The sequence below is a fragment of the Rhinichthys klamathensis genome, unplaced genomic scaffold (genome assembly GCF_029890125.1).
Source record: "Rhinichthys klamathensis goyatoka isolate OS25496 unplaced genomic scaffold, OSU_Roscu_1.1 h1tg000036l_1, whole genome shotgun sequence".
Classification (NCBI taxonomy): domain Eukaryota; kingdom Metazoa; phylum Chordata; class Actinopteri; order Cypriniformes; family Leuciscidae; genus Rhinichthys; species Rhinichthys klamathensis.
Window position 1 is genome coordinate 6,834,659 of NW_026606584.1, and position 15,818 is coordinate 6,850,476.

The 15,818-nt window shown below is 35.7% G+C and overlaps 1 protein-coding gene across 1 annotated transcript; it reads right to left on the reverse strand.

Annotated features, from left to right (window-relative positions):
• Positions 1-2,951: 2,951 nt before the first annotated feature.
• On the reverse strand, positions 2,952-13,494 carry cfap52 (cilia and flagella associated protein 52). The gene is made up of 14 exons (XM_056246210.1): positions 13,356-13,494; positions 13,026-13,225; positions 12,740-12,876; positions 12,420-12,548; positions 11,020-11,119; positions 10,752-10,868; positions 10,365-10,465; positions 10,064-10,234; positions 9,795-9,943; positions 7,590-7,735; positions 6,232-6,383; positions 5,276-5,378; positions 3,845-3,956; positions 2,952-3,529 (listed from the first exon to the last, which is right to left on the reverse strand). Exons 1-14 carry the CDS (start codon positions 13,414-13,416, stop codon positions 3,354-3,356), a joined length of 1,854 nt encoding a protein of 617 aa, XP_056102185.1. The 5' UTR covers positions 13,417-13,494; the 3' UTR covers positions 2,952-3,353.
• Positions 13,495-15,818: the final 2,324 nt, after the last annotated feature.

The following is a 15,818-nucleotide window of genomic DNA, read 5'->3' on the forward strand; positions in this document are numbered from 1 at the left end:
TTATCTCTGTAAAGCTGCTTTGAAACAAACTGTATTGTAAAAAAGCCCTATATAAATAAATGTGACTTGACTTGACTATAGTGGTAATATGCTAATTACCCCCGCCTCCACTCACTCACACCAGCTCAGAGTTCCACTTGGTCAACTTGAGAAAAACTGCACAATGGTATCACTCTTTACAATGTCGGACACATAACATTAATTAATATGATTAGCCTTTTGCTTGACTGTTATCAAACAGCTAATAATGTGTTGCTTATGTTACACAAACCATGTTTCCGTTCGCCATCTTGTAGTCAGACCGCTGCCTCGCTATATTGCTAAATCTACCCGATTTTTCATATCAACAGAAAAATATACCAGGATAACCTGGCTTCTCTTGAGAATCCCTTGCTTCACGGCAAAGTTAATGCATTATGCTAAAGTCCGCCGCCGCCGGCATGTTGACGTGATTGATTACAAAGTAGTTTGTGACATCAGAAACACCAGCAATTTCAAAATGTGTTTTTGAGACTGTTTTTGATTCACTGCAGTTTTAAGAGAAAATCAGCATTCGTGTTGACTCATGAATTTGCTCATGGTTTGTCTTAAAGCATATTAAAAACACTGCATAGACATATAAACAACATTAACAACTTGATTTTCACACTTTAAATGTGGAGTTAATGTTCACATTCCGATAAAGCCTTTCATAAAGGGGTCATCGGATGCAAAATTCACTTTTATATGGTGTTTGCATATAAATGTGTCTTTGCAGTGTGTGGACACAACAACCATACAATGAAAAAAATCCATTCACCCTTTTTTTTTTTTATCCTCAAAAAGTCTAAACATTCTCAATAATCAAGCCGTTTGGATTTTCTGAGCAATATGACATCATATTGCTCATGCTCCGCCCATGACCGCTGACGGACTGTCCCGTATTAGCATATTTCCGCCCTCAGCCATTTGTATACTGTCCATCAAGGCAGCACTGACACGGCCCATGGAAGAGAGGGGTGGGGTGAGCAGTTGCTCATTATCATTTACAGAGACATTCACCGAAACGGGTCGCTGTGAACAGAGCTGTTTTTGAAGAGGTAAAAAGGGTGTTGTTTTACACAACCATTAATGAATTTTAACCAAAGTATGTTACAAACTTTACATGAAGACCCTAAAGTATCATACCAACTTGTGGAAAATGGGCATCCGATGACCCCTTTAAAAAAAAAAAAAAAAAGGTCCACAGCTATTGGAATCTTCTTGTATAGGCTACACGTAATCTGAATAAACGCTCTCTTTAAAACGATTCTGCTGAAGTTTTCGACAGTATTTTAACTAACCCAATAATTTTCATTACCTTGAAAGATGAATGACAATACGAAGGTCACGTGATTTATACAAATAACATTTCCTTGTTCTACAAGCGTGTCATCATTAGCTTGACTTTTCCCAACTGTCTGTATATTATATCATCCATAATGACCTTCATTTGGACATACTCATATATTTAGATTTCCTGAAACTGGAATAATTTTGGTCCTGTAAATGTAGATGACAAAACATATTCCGAGGTTCATCTGTTCATTTATTCATTAAAAATAAAATAAATACTCTTGTGTGTGAGTAAACTGACTCTCAATCAAGGGGCCAAGATGACTTAAATGATTTAAAATAAGACATTCCAGCATTAAAATATGTCAAATCAACTAAAAATCTATATGTTTCTTATTTGAAATCACCTCCTTAACAGCTTGCCTTTTTTTTTTTTTTTTTTTTTTGTAGAAGAAGAGGAATAAGAAGAACCAGGGATTCTACTGTCTTGAAAAAGACACACATTTTGAAGTGTTATTTCTAGATCATGTCATGTAAATGAATAAAATCATAAAACTCCATGGGCATTTTTATAATTAATATATGTTTTCTAGTTATATCAAGCTCTAAAATATTGTACCAGGTAGAAAGTTGAAGAATTTTTTTAAAAAATCGCAATAAATTGCAAACTGGAAAAGTTATGGGGCCTCCCAATAATGTTGTGACCAATGGGGGCCTTGGAGTAAAAAAGTTTGTGAACCACTGACATTAACGTTGATTATGATAAATATTCTGAGGTTCATAAGCAATTATACCACAGTTGTGGTCTGTCTTTTCATAAAGCATTAAAAGCCCCCTACTGTTGCCCTGAGTGCTTTCTTTTAAAAGTGTATCCATGATTTATTTTCATGTCTAGAATCATATTCATGTATTTTCATAACTGTAACCCCATTATGCTCATAAGCAAGGAAGACGGAGAGCAGAAAAAGAATAAACTCAGCACATGATTTTACAGACTTCATCTAATCTGTAAAACACCAACATTTATGATCCTAGTCTTATCAGACGCACCGTACATGTTTCTCCTTTGATAGACATCTTTATTATCAGACACCTTACCTGCAAGACAGATAAATACTGATATATGATTACTGAGAACAATTGTGATTGGACCGCCCACTGACTTTGCTACTTTATTTCTTTATATCAACGACAACAAGGTCACTGGATAGTCTGATCTGCGCAGTTCATTCTATACCAATGAACTGTCACAATGTAAAGCATGGCATAATATTCACTTGTAGATACTGAAGATTTTGATATGTATCTTCAGTTACTAATAAGATCTCAACTAAATTGCTTTTGAAACCTCATACGAAACCACTTTTATTGCCAAAGCATGTAAGTTAGCAGAGCACCCCTCGTCTCCCTCCAAAAAAAATCCTATCTGACTGAATATGGTTGAATATCCTTACTGTTAGGGGTTAAGATATTCATTATTTAGACTTCTTCATAGGTGAGAGGAAATTTGGGACAGGCACATCCAGATGCTGGGTTCATGCCTTGCTGTACTTCTCCAAACCTCCCCCGCCAGCTCTCTGTAGATTCTCAGGTGATATATTAGCTGACAGTGCGGTTCACAAAAAGTCCTCAGAAACTGGGGCTCTAAGCTGCTTTATTTCAATGAAATGACTGGAGTTGGACTGTTTAATGGTACCTTTAAATCTCATTCGAATTCATAACCTAATTTGTTCTACAATTATTTGCAAGAAAAAGGAGTGGAAGGTACCATTTGTCTTTTCGGTTCTACGACATTAAAATACTTTATTATACAATAATGTTTTCTTGCAGATTATGGTGACAAATTAATTTGTAATATGTTTAAATATAGTAACTGAAATCCAAAGGGCCTGCATTTGCTCTTAAAAAACATCACAGCAAATTTAATATCTATTCTGTTGGGTTTTAAATCTTTATAATATGTGCAAGGCAAATGTATATTTCTCTAATAATCACCATATCTGAACAGCATTAGATGATCTTATTGACTGTTTAGGGTTCTATGAGAGTTGTGGGTATCTCCACCTTAGGATAGCTCCATCGGCACTGGTGCTGACGATATATCTGCTGTTGGGACAGATCCTCACATTTGTGATGCTTCCACTGTGCCCGATGCCAACGTGGGTCACTTCGCCATCAGAATAGAGCCAGAGCTTCAGTAGTTTGTCATCTCCACCTAAAAGAGACGTTTGATGTTTAACATTAAACTGCAGAAAGCAGCATGAATACGCATTAAAAACAGGAATGTTAGATTAGCACCTTATCGCCTCAAACTGTGAAACTCATTTAAAAATAACTGCTGGGATCAGTTTGAATTCTGCAAACTTGAAATATCCAACTGTTTTGCGATTGATGCTTTTCCGCAGCGTTATAAATACTTCTGTTTATATTGTTATTGTGCCACCTGTTGTTACTGTTACATCCGCCATATGACAGAAGAATGACTCGGTGAAAATAACTCAGCATGTGAAAAGATACTGAAGGTACCTACCAGTCACAAAATATTTTCCCTCCTCAGAAATGTGCATGCCATTTATAGCTCCGGACAAGGAGCCCTCAAGTTCTCGGATTGCAGAACCATCATACACCTCCCAGTAGCCAATCTGTTCAACGGTTAAAGATTGCATGTAAGATCTCTCAACCTGGTCTAAATGGTTTAATGGTGGTATAACAAACAAATAAATAAGGTTGTTAATTAAATAAAATAAAAAAAATCACAACGATGGCTGATAAATGTGATTGAATAACAATTAAAAGTATAAAAAAAAGAGAAAGACAAAGTAATTTCTCAGCATGCACTCAGAGAGAAAAATCAAGATGTAATTTGTTATAGTGCAACTTAAGAAAAAACAAATGGCTCTAAGCCTTCAGTTGTTCTTTGTTTTGCGCTGTTGCATCTGAACCTGCACTCAACAGATATTACATAAATCTAATTTCCGTAGGCCACTTATTGCATTTCAGCAGTAATGGGGATGTTCACTTTGGTGATATGGCCTTGCTTTTTTTGATAATTGGACTATTCGTTTAAAAAAGGAACAAATAAAAGAAAGAAATTCTGATTCTGAATGATTTTATTTTATTAAAACATCCTGTCAAAATGTATCAAACTTCATACTTATGAGGCTGTTCAAAACATATTAAAAAAAATATTTATGACAGAACAATTCTATCAAGTTTTAAAAGGTAATAGCACAGCAGACAGAGCAGGTCTGGTACGCCTCATTGAGATGGATCTGTCCCAGCAGGCTTTGCGCCAGCACTGGGTATCCGGCATGACCCCAGCATTGTGTCCTTTCAAGTACTGTACATACTGTGCTGGTTTTGGCTGCGTTTGGACAACAATGGAGTCACATTTGTGTTTGTTTGGCTACAGTCTGGAGTATTATTAATTACTGCTATTAGATGGCTGAAATTTAACAGAACACGTTTGTTCTTTATCCAAATGCAGCATATTAATCAAAATGTTATACGCTCTCCTTTAGTACCATTGTTGATAATAAATTAAGCTACTTGCAAATAATATAAGGTCTTTAAATACAACATAACATCATGATGTACATTTTCACTTTTCACCCCACACAGATGAAATATGAATGAAAGCACTGAGGATGGCAATCTTTCCTTTCCTTCTGTGTGATGGATGTATGTACACAGCCGACCATACGTATTCTAATAAGCTCTTTAAATGGACACTGATGCTGTGCCCTAAACTAGCAGATGGACTATTTGGCACAGAACGAGCGGATCATACTACAGTACATCCACAGGAGACTAGGAGAGCTTTCTGTCAGCTAGTTGTTGTTGTTGTGTATCTATCTCTGGGTTTTTTTTCTACTCTCTCACCTATCCATCTCTCTCTCTCTGGCCACGTTTCTCTCAAACACATGCCAGTTCATCAGTCTAGATCAGTCTAGTCTTGTACCTTTCTGTCAGTGCCACTGGTGATGATCTGGTATTCCTCAGGGTGGTAACATACAACACTGAACAGGGTGTTGGACAAGACCATTTGATTCCTGACGAACCTCCTTAATGGGAAATCAGACGAACCCAGACAGATAAAGTTAAAGATGACATCAAATAGAATGTTTTTTTCAGAAAGAAAATCAGTACTCTGAATATTTGGTTCATGTAAAGGTGTATGATTTAAAGGGACAGGTCACCCAAAAATGAAAATTCTGTCTATTCACCCAAATATCGGATGCCTCAAAACGTTCATAATCAGTCAAATAAATCCATATGAATCGAGTGGTTTAATCCAAGTATTCTGAAGAGATACAATCACTTTATATGATGAACAGATTTAATTTAGGCTTTTATTCACATATAAACACTGATCAGCGAACATACATAGAGCACTCAAAAATGACAAATGCTCAACCGCATTTCCTTTAGTTTTGGGTGAATAGACTTTCAATAGAGGGACAGAAATTAACAATTAAAAAGACATTAAAAAGACACCATCATCAACGATGATGGTGAGTAACTGACGACACACTTTTTATTTCTGGATGAACAAACCCTTTAACTTTTCAACTAGTGCTGTCAAATCGATTAATCGCTTCTAACATAAAATTTTGTGTTTACATAATATATGTGTGTATATATATATATTATTATATTTATATATGTGTGTGTGTGTGTATATATACTGTATACACACACACAAACATATAATATTTATATATAATATTATATTATATAAACACAACATTTTATTTTAGATACAATTAATCGATTTAACAGCACTATTTTCAACACATGAAAAGTTTGTGCATAGATTAATAACATGAGGGCAAAACTTCTCACTCAGTACGTCTAGATTAAATGACGTACGTCTATGTATGATCTGATGTATGATCTGATGCTCTTCAAACTTACACCAGGTCCCAGATGATGCAGGCTCCATCAGAGCTGGCCGTCACACATTCCTTGTCATTACTCTTGATCTTAATACAGTTAACTGTGGCTTTGTGCTCCTTCATGGTCTCAATGAGTCGATAGGATTTCTGGGATATCTCCCAGACTCGCACCTTCATTACAGAGAGATGTCAAGGTTTACATTACATTTATTCTGCATTTATTTGAAGGATGTTTTAGATTACAAAATACCAAAACATCTCTACTTATTATTACATTGCTCTGTAAAATAGATACTGTAGTATAATGAAAGCTAAACTGTGTATTTAATTGTTTCCCAAGGAAACTAGTTTTCTACACACACTACCGTTCAAAACTTTGAGTCTTAAAGGTTTTTTAATGTTTTTGAAAGAAGTCTCCTATGCTCACCAAGGCTGCGCTTATTTTATCAAAAACTATTTTAATACATTTTAAAATTGTTTCGTTTCACTCCGCAGCCCTTTTTTCCCCTCTTAAAATAATATTTCACAAAAATGTATTTGTTATTATGAATTTGGTAAGTAGCCATGAACTAAGTGGGTTAAAGGGATAGTTCACCCCAAAATGAAAATTCTGTCATCAATTACTCACCCTCATGTCGTTCCAAACCCGTAAGACCTTTGTTCATCTTCAGAACACAAATGAAGATATGTTTGATGAAATCCGAGAGCTTTCTGACCCCTCCATATAGACAGCAAAGGTCATTGCAACTTTCAAGGCCCAGAAAGGTAGTAAAGACATTGTTAAAATAGTCCATGTGAATACAGTGGTTCAAATGTAATGTTATGAAGTGACGAGACTACTTTTGGTGCGCAAAAAAACGAAAACAACGACAACAATTTCTTCTCTTCTGTGTCAGATCTCCTACGCTTTTCGCATAGTAAACACAGAACAGTTCTTCAGGGTTCTACGCCAGAATGCCGGCTAATTATTGTCCGACGCTGTTCACGTGAGCACCACAACACATGCGTGTGATGCTGATGCAGGAGCTGGCCAATGGTGAGCCGGCGTTCTGACGTAGAACCTGGAAGCGCTATACTGTGTTTACTACGCGAATAGCATAGGAGATCTGTCACAGAAGAGAATAAATTGTTGAATAAAGTTGTTATTTTTGTTATTATTATTATATTTGTTATTATAGCCATTGCTTCATAACAACATTACATTTGAACCACTGTAGTCACATGGACTATTTTAAATAAGTCTTTACTACCTTTCAGGGCCTTGACAGTTGCAATGACATTGCTAATTAATGGCAGAATTTTCATTTTTGGGTGAACTAACCCTTTGATGTAATTTGTTTCATCTAAAACATGAGCACAGCTCTCAAGAGTGCGTACCTGTCCTTCTCCCCCTCCACTGACAATCCACTTGCAGTCATTGGTTGATGCTATGGCAGTTACTCCCATACTGTGGGCATTATGAATTATCAGCCTCAGCTTCCCGGTCTCTGGAGTGAACACACGAATCTTCCCATCGTTCCAAGCTGTCAAAAAAGTGATCAAATAAAGAAAGCTGTAACTGCATTGTACTGAACTCCAAACGTGTTAAATGAGTGAATTAATTAGCACGTTTGTGCATAATTCAAACTTTTTTTATTATTAAATACTGATAAAAAAGACCCTGTGAATTAATTATTGGAGACTCCGTGTCTTTAAGTTTTGAGGTCATCTGTATTCTAGTGTACTGCAAAAACTGTTAAAAAAATGACTTTAACAAGTAAATAATCCAATAAATCATATTCAAATAAACAAATAAAAAATAAAATATTTTGTTAAATATATCAGTATAAATATAATATCAGTGTTAAAAATCCATTTATTATATAGATAAAAAAATATAATCTAAATCTAGATTATAACTAGCAATACCAAGTAGTATCGTGTTTTGTCTGTGTCTTTAGTTAAGATACAGCTTGTACTTTTATTACAGCTTGTACACTCCTGGGCTAAAGAAATGGCTAAACACTGATCTTTTAATTGTCTTAACCACAAATTATTGGTCAAGAAATTAGCAAAATGCCATTGCGGTCTCAGAAAAACTGAATTTGAATGAAAACAGAATGAATTTTTTGGCAGAAACTGGAAGTTTGATTCACTGTGAATCAGCAGAGTTGTGTGGAGTGATGAATCACAATGAAACACAGGTTGCATGGTGATGATCCAGAGGGTGTTTTCGAAAATCTGGTGAGAAGTATAATAATAAATGCATCTCTATTCTCTATGTGTCTTTTTAGCTGCAGGTATTGGTGAGCTACTACACTGTGAAAAGTCATTTAATGCTTTGGAGTAAAGGAAAATATTGCAGAATGGCTGGCTTCCCACAAATGGCAAGTTATCTAAAGAGGAATGATCAGATGTTATTTTCAACAAGACAATGCTTCTGCCCAAATTTCAAAGACAACCAAGAAGTGGCTTGAGAACAAGGCCAGGTCAGAGTCCAGATTGAAGCCTATAGTGCATATTTGGTCTCACAAATGACCTCAAACGAACTAGGAGACATTTTTCAACTACTCATGAACTGTTTGAAGCCATAAACATTTGAGTGGAACAACACGGAGGCCTTGTCCACTCTAAAGCGTTTTCGTTTGAAAACGCATCTTTTTCTCCTAGTTTTGGCCTTCCGTCCACACTGAGACAGCATTTTTAGCAACAAAAACGAAGCTTTTTGAAAATGCTCTCCAAAGTGGATAGTACATTTGAAAACGCAGTTTTTGCGTTGTAGTGTGGACTGTGAAAACGGAGGTATTTAAAAACAATGACGTAAGTTTAATCATATGACGCATATTGAACCCATAGATATTCATGTTTCTAACATCAAATATTGTGCCTGTTATGTGCTTTTCCCTTTCACACAGTTGCTAAAATATGTTACTTTACACACTCTTCATATCACAGTCCTGCAAAGATGACAGAAAATTCATGTCCAGCGGCAAAACATGAGACCAGTTGCGTTTTAGACCAAACATAAAATGGTGAGTGTGACCTGCACGCATTGGTGAATGGTGAGATATTTCGCTAAATAAAATGATCCTCCCAGAAGAATTGCGTTAATATTGTCTTGTTTTGTCTGTATCATCTCAGTGAGCTTTTATGAGGGTTACACATGCGCTGTAAGGTGAATTTAGAGTTTTCCGACGTTTCAGTGTGGATGAGAAACTTTTGGAAAACGCTAATGTGGACGGAGAGCGTTTTGAAACGAAAACTCCGTTTTCAAATCTATCCTGATTAATGTAGACGTAGCCTGACTCTTCTTCCTGTAAAACGCTTTCAACAAATTGGGGAAGGGTATTCCGTGCTGTTACTTTATCTACAGTAGTTGTGCAAATCTTGCTAATTTTCTGACCAGTGATTTATGATTAAAATGGTTAAGACCATTTAAATACCACTACATATTTTGACATTTTTGGCTTGGCCACTTTTCTTCTTTTTTTTTTTTTGCCAAGGAGTGTACAAAAAGTCTTTCAAACGGAAAATACATCAACATAGAAAAGCAACGCTATGCTCCTCAAACCATTTCAACAGGTCATCCTGTATGAGACTGACCACTGAAGATGCTCCGGCCATCTTGCATAAAGCCCAGAGCGTTGCACGTTATGTTGGGCACTATGATACGCAGTAGTTCCTTGGAGGACTCAGCATGCCACACTCTTATATCATTCTGTGAACAGGTTGCAAAGAGCTCTGACGTCCCACTGTTGAGAGTAATAGAGAGGATTTGCACAAATAGATGGACGTCAATGAATTTTACTTAGGCCACCGATACAAAGCTAATGTCTCCCTCTGGTGGCAGAAGAGAGGTGTTCATTACTCACAAAGGAAAGGCCACATCCTTTACAGAACTGTTATGATTTGTAGCAATGAGCTCTGGTTTGAAGTCAGCGTAGCTTAAACTGTAGATCTGTGCTGTCTCTGTCCCGACGAAGAACTGATGCCCGTCTCCACGCAGGGCCACCGATGTCACCCCACCCTCCAACTGAACACTCCTGTCACAAATCATATAGTCAACCATAATTAGTGGCTGAACGAGAGGAAGGCAGGTAGAAACAATAAAAAATAACACATTTTTTTTGTAAAATTTTTGTTTTGTTTTTTGAAACCAAGGTTGTTACGGACTTTATGGTTTTGAAATTCCCTCCTGAGCACAAAGTCAACATCCCATCTCCTGATCCAACTAAAATATCACCGGTCTTCAAGACTTTAAGAGTGTTCACTCCCTGCGACAACAAGACAAAGCATTTTAAAATATCATCTTTTTTTTTTTTCAGCTTGTTTTTTGCATCTGTTTAATCGTGTTTCTTGGACTGTGTAGTGCAATAAAACAATAGCAGTAGTCAAAAGAGATAATAAAACAGTCAAAGATAAATTGAATATTTGCAGTGCATTATTTTGAAACAATTCACATAATGTGCATCAGTGCATATTTTTCAGAAGTCATGCATCTAATGCATAAACAGGCAACTTCAAAATAATTATTGTGCTAAACAGAATTAGTAGGTTCACCTTGCTGAACTTTTCTTTAACAGGTCCACAGCTGTTGAGCAACCTAGTCTTCAGGTTCACTTTCAGAATATCCCCACTTGTAGTTCCACAGTAGAAATAATTATCATCATTTGGGATCTGCAAGGCAGAAAAACACTTTACGTTTAGTGATGTTTTATATACCAGTTTTTGCCATACCAAAAAACTTTGAAAACCCCCTATATCATGAGCAGGTAAAAAAAAGAAGAAGAGAGAACCAGAACCGGCAGTAGCCGTGATTCTCACTCACCTCAAGGCATTTGACAATTCTCTTAAGCTGTCCAGTCTGACATTCTGTGGGCCGGATCTTTCTGTTGGGTAAATCCAGCTCCCACACACGTAGAGTTCCACTTGGGGGGGAAAACAACAACAAACAAACAAACATGAAAACACTCTAAATTAACATGTGCAGAAAGCGATAAGCACTTTTTTTCACATACACAGTACATCGATCTGTAGTATATTACTATAGTGCTCAACTGATTTCTGACTAAAGAATATTATATAAATATATAAATTACATAATTGTGCAAAAGACATGTTAGACTCTTCACCAAATAATACCTTTACTTGTATCTTTTGCTTTGGTGAGCCAGTATAGAAACTATTAGTTTGCATTTCAAATGTTCATTTTGGTTTTAATTTTAATAATCAAATGAGATTGTTGTATGCACAACAATCTCAAGATTTAATGTGACATTAAGTGTGTGTGTACCAACATTATTATTTTTAATGTTTTTGAAAGAAGTCTCTTATCCTCATCAAGTATTTTGAAAAGATACAGAAAAAACAGTAATATTGTGAAATATTATTACAATTTAAAATAATGGTTGTCTATTTTAATATACTTTTAAATATCTTTTTTTTTCTGTGATGCAAAGCTGAATTTTCATCAGCCATTACTCTACAAAACTGTCTTCTGTCTTCAGTCACATGATCCTTCAGAAATGATTTGAATATGCTGATTTATTATCAATGTTGGAAACAAAAGTGCTGCTTAATATATTTTTATAACCTATGATACTTTTTTCAGGATTCTTTGAAGAATAAAAAGTAAATTTTTTTTTAAAAAAAACAGCATTTATTTGAAATAGAAATCTTTTGTAACAATATACACTACCGTTCACTTCAAAAGTTTAGGGTCAGTAATTTTTTTCCTTCTTTTTTGAAAGAAATTCATACTTTTATTCAGTAAGGATTTGTTAAATTTATAGTAAAGATTTATATTGTTAGAAAATATATCTATTTTAAATAAATGTTGTTCTTTTTAACTTTTTATTCATCAATAAAAAAATATCAAGCAACACAACTGTTTCCAACATTGATAATAACAGAGTATCAAATCACCATATTAAAATGATTTCTGAAGGATCATGTGACACTGAAGACGGTGTAATGGCTGATGGAAATTCAGTTTTGCATCACAGAAATAAATTATATTTTAAAGTATATTAAAATAGAAAACCCTTGTTTTAAATTGTAATATTATTTCACAAAATCTATATTTTCTGTATTTTTGATCAAATACATGCAGACTTGATGAGCATAAGAAACATTAAAAATGTTTCATATAGGCCTATATCAATCAGTTCAGAAATCGTTTAATGTGAGATTAAGTGTGCATCATTATACTAAAAAGGTCTCACAAACCTTCCAGCAGAGACAAAGATTTCATCGTTCAGGTTGGTGAACTCTATGGCGAAGCAGTGACCAGCACTCTGTGCTGAAGCAGGACTGCCACATATAGCCTTCTTACTCTCGATGTTCCACACCACGATACTAAAACCATAACGTAAACATGTTAAGAAAGGACTTTCTAATGTACATCTAGATTAGTTCATATAAAATAAATTTATATATATATATTGCCTAATCAAACCACACAAAGAGACAAGAGGTGAGAAACCAAACCGAAATATGCAATGGGAAATCAATTTAAGATCACTTCACTGCAATAATAAGTATTTTACCTGGCATCATCCTGTCCACCTAGAGATACCAGATACTTGTCATTAGGGGAGAAGCTAAGATCTTCAACTTTAGCTTTATGGAGCACAAGACGAGCATACATCTCCTTCTTCTCATAGTCCCAGATAATAACATCAGCCTGTAGTGAGAAATGATCATCTCATTCCAAGGTTATAAGAATGGACTACTAAGGGAGCCCTGTCTTCCAGTAAAACAAAGCATCTCCCAGTATGATGTTATTAAGCCGTGTATAAATTGTGTTTTCCTACTTTTATTGCTCCAGCTCACCTTAAAGCCCATGAAAGTGACCTGTCCAGATGCAATATAGCGCCCACTTTTAGACACAGAAATGCAAGAGACGTTGTTTGTGTGGCCATGAAGGAAATCCTGTTTTCCACCTCTCAGACTCTTAATAATAACAGTGCAGCCAAGAGAATAAATTATATGTTCTCTGTCTGGATGCACTTTGAGTCCAGAAAACACATGCCCTGTATAAACAATGTAACGTTAGATGTTTTGATACCGTTGAATTACTTTCATCTTAGCAAATACCGATAGTATTGTTTAAATTGTAAAGACCAAACAATCAAATGAGAGATTGTTCACAGTTCACCTTACCATTAAAACCAATAACAGCCTCTAATGCGAGCTGAGGGAATTCTTGCGTGTCTTCTGCCATCGTGATACAACTTGCAGCTTCGGATGTGTGTTGAAAAGGCTGCTGGCTTCGGGAGCCAAACACACGTATCTAGGCAACAGTGGCACGCTGTGTTTGGACTCGTTGCTCAGTAGCGTAAAGAAAGTTCATTTCACTGAATCGATTCAGTGAAATTAACTCTCTTTACGCTAACTGTTTTTTTAGAAGACACAAAATCACTCAGAATTCCTGACGTAGAATGTTGCAGCTTTTTTTGTTATTAATTAGGATGTCTAAATAATTTAAGCGATTTGGTTTTGTCGGATCATGAGTCATTTAAATTAACTGTCGGCTAATGTAGGCGGGAGGCCTTGTACAGGTTTAGCATAGGTGTGTTTATCATGAAGCGGCGCTGAGCCGCTGAGCAGACCGATCGGTGTATGACCATGACATCAAAGTACCGCGAGAGCGAATCGAAAGCATACGGAGTCGATGATCAGCTAAATCTGCGCTGAACCGATTCTTATGTCCGAAATGCCTCGAATGAATTCCCCCCGCGTCTCGAGTAGACACAAGATGGCGTCCAAGACAGATCAATACGGTTGTAAGTTCGTTTTTAATTGATTGATTTAAATAGTTTAATTCAGGTTTATTTGATAGATTTCAACATAGTTTTAAAACTCAATTAGCTAAGTTTCAAATTATTACCACAGGGTCAGACGAAGATGTGGATAAGCTTATTCGCCTTAGGGCGGAGAAGGATTACATGTTTTCTGGCAAAAGAAATGCAGCGCGACTTGGATGGGAGTAAGTCTTTTATCTTTATTACAAATGGTTTACTCACTGCAATCAGTTTATTACAACATTAACAGTAGATGATTATCAAATAGCCTATTTGTTTTATTAGTCTCTCTCCCTCTATCGAATTGATATTGCAATTTTACTTCTATGACACATAACAGAACACACAGTTACTGTATGGGAAATAATATGTGTTTGTGTTATGGACATATTTTATTTGTGTTTTAGGATGTTTTCATACGTAGGCAATGCTGTTTTTTATAGTTAGCCTAAATGCCATTTAACTGCAGCTTCCATTTTAAATGGATAATTTTCAACAAATTCGTACAAAAGTAGTCATCTCTTTGTTTTTATTTTTGTATTATTATTTTTTATTTAAGTTTTATCATTCTTTGAGGTATGAATGGTGAAATGTTTGTTTTTCAGAACAATTCTTAAAGAGATGGGTCTTGCTGATAAAGTCAGCACAGAAAGGGCTCGGAAGAAGTGGAAAAACCTTACAAAAAAGTTTAAGGTTTGTCTTTTGCATTAGTATCAAACATTAAAATCATGCATTGTTTTATTTTAGTAATTTTTACTTCCAAGGCCTGTCAAAACAATTATAATATCAGTATTAGGCCTACTCATGCAGTTTAATAGTTGTTAAATAGATTTTGTGCATGTAAAGTTGTGTCATGTCAGGTTTTTGATGTCGACAGTATAGGCCATATTTATGAAATACCCACACAATTCTTATTGACTGCTGTTCATGGTGATTTTTCTATTTTTGAGCAGACACTAGTCACTGTGTTTTTTCATTACATGAGGTCTGAGCTGAGTCACTCTTATCATTGCCCAAAATATTTGTAGGAACTGAAGCAGTCACCATCAGGTGTGGAGACCAAGTCAGGGGACACAGTTGCAAGAAACTGGAAATGGTTTGAGCTGATGAATGAAGCAATTGGTTGGAGGCTATCTCTGATTTCTTCAGCATCCCCTAATTATTGTTCCACCGACCTGATTGAAACAGATGAGAGTGACCCGGGGTTTAGCCCCTTACCACCAAAAAGGCAGCATAAGGATCCAGTTTTGGAGTTCCTGGAGAGAGAGGCTGAGAGGAATGAGGCCAGGGAGAAGAGAGCAGAGGAAAGAGAGGAAAAGTTACTAAACCTGCTGGAGAGAATTGTTGATAAGATGTAAATGTGTAAAAGAAAAAGAAATACCTTGGGCAGGGTGTTGTTTTCATATTCTTATTGTTGCAAGTGATAGAACTTAAATTTTGGTTAACAGTTGACTAGTTCATAAGTTATATTATACTTTACTCAATACATTGGTGGTTCTGTCATTGCATATGTGAAATATGCATTTTACTTTGACAAACATCAGGTTGTTTTTTGTTTATTCTTTGCAAATAAGTTTCTTTAATAGTTTGTTATAGAGGACTGGTTGATTAGTTCATTAACATTAAAGTGTTGGTTCTCTTGAAAATAAAATAAAAATTCTGTCATCATTTACCCACCTTCATATCGTTCCAAAACAGTCTACTTTCGTTCGTCTTTGGAGCCAAAATGAAGATATGTTTTAATTGTTGTCCATCCATTGAATGTCTAATCAACATTTCAAGCTTCAAAATGTACATGAACAATTGTAAAAGTAATCATTGT

What these genes read in the sequence shown, in the direction of transcription:
- cfap52 (XM_056246210.1), bottom strand. Translation starts at nt 13,416, where the DNA reads ATGGCAGAAGACACGCAAGAATTCCCTCAGCTCGCATTAGAGGCTGTT. An exon ending in GGTGGACAGGATGATGCCAG is followed by an intron (nt 12,549 to 12,739) that starts GTAAAATACTTA and finishes TTATGGTTTTAG; the next exon opens with TATCGTGGTGTGGAACATCG. An exon ending in AAGGATGTGGCCTTTCCTTT is followed by an intron (nt 9,944 to 10,063) that starts GTGAGTAATGAA and finishes TACTCTCAACAG; the next exon opens with TGGGACGTCAGAGCTCTTTG.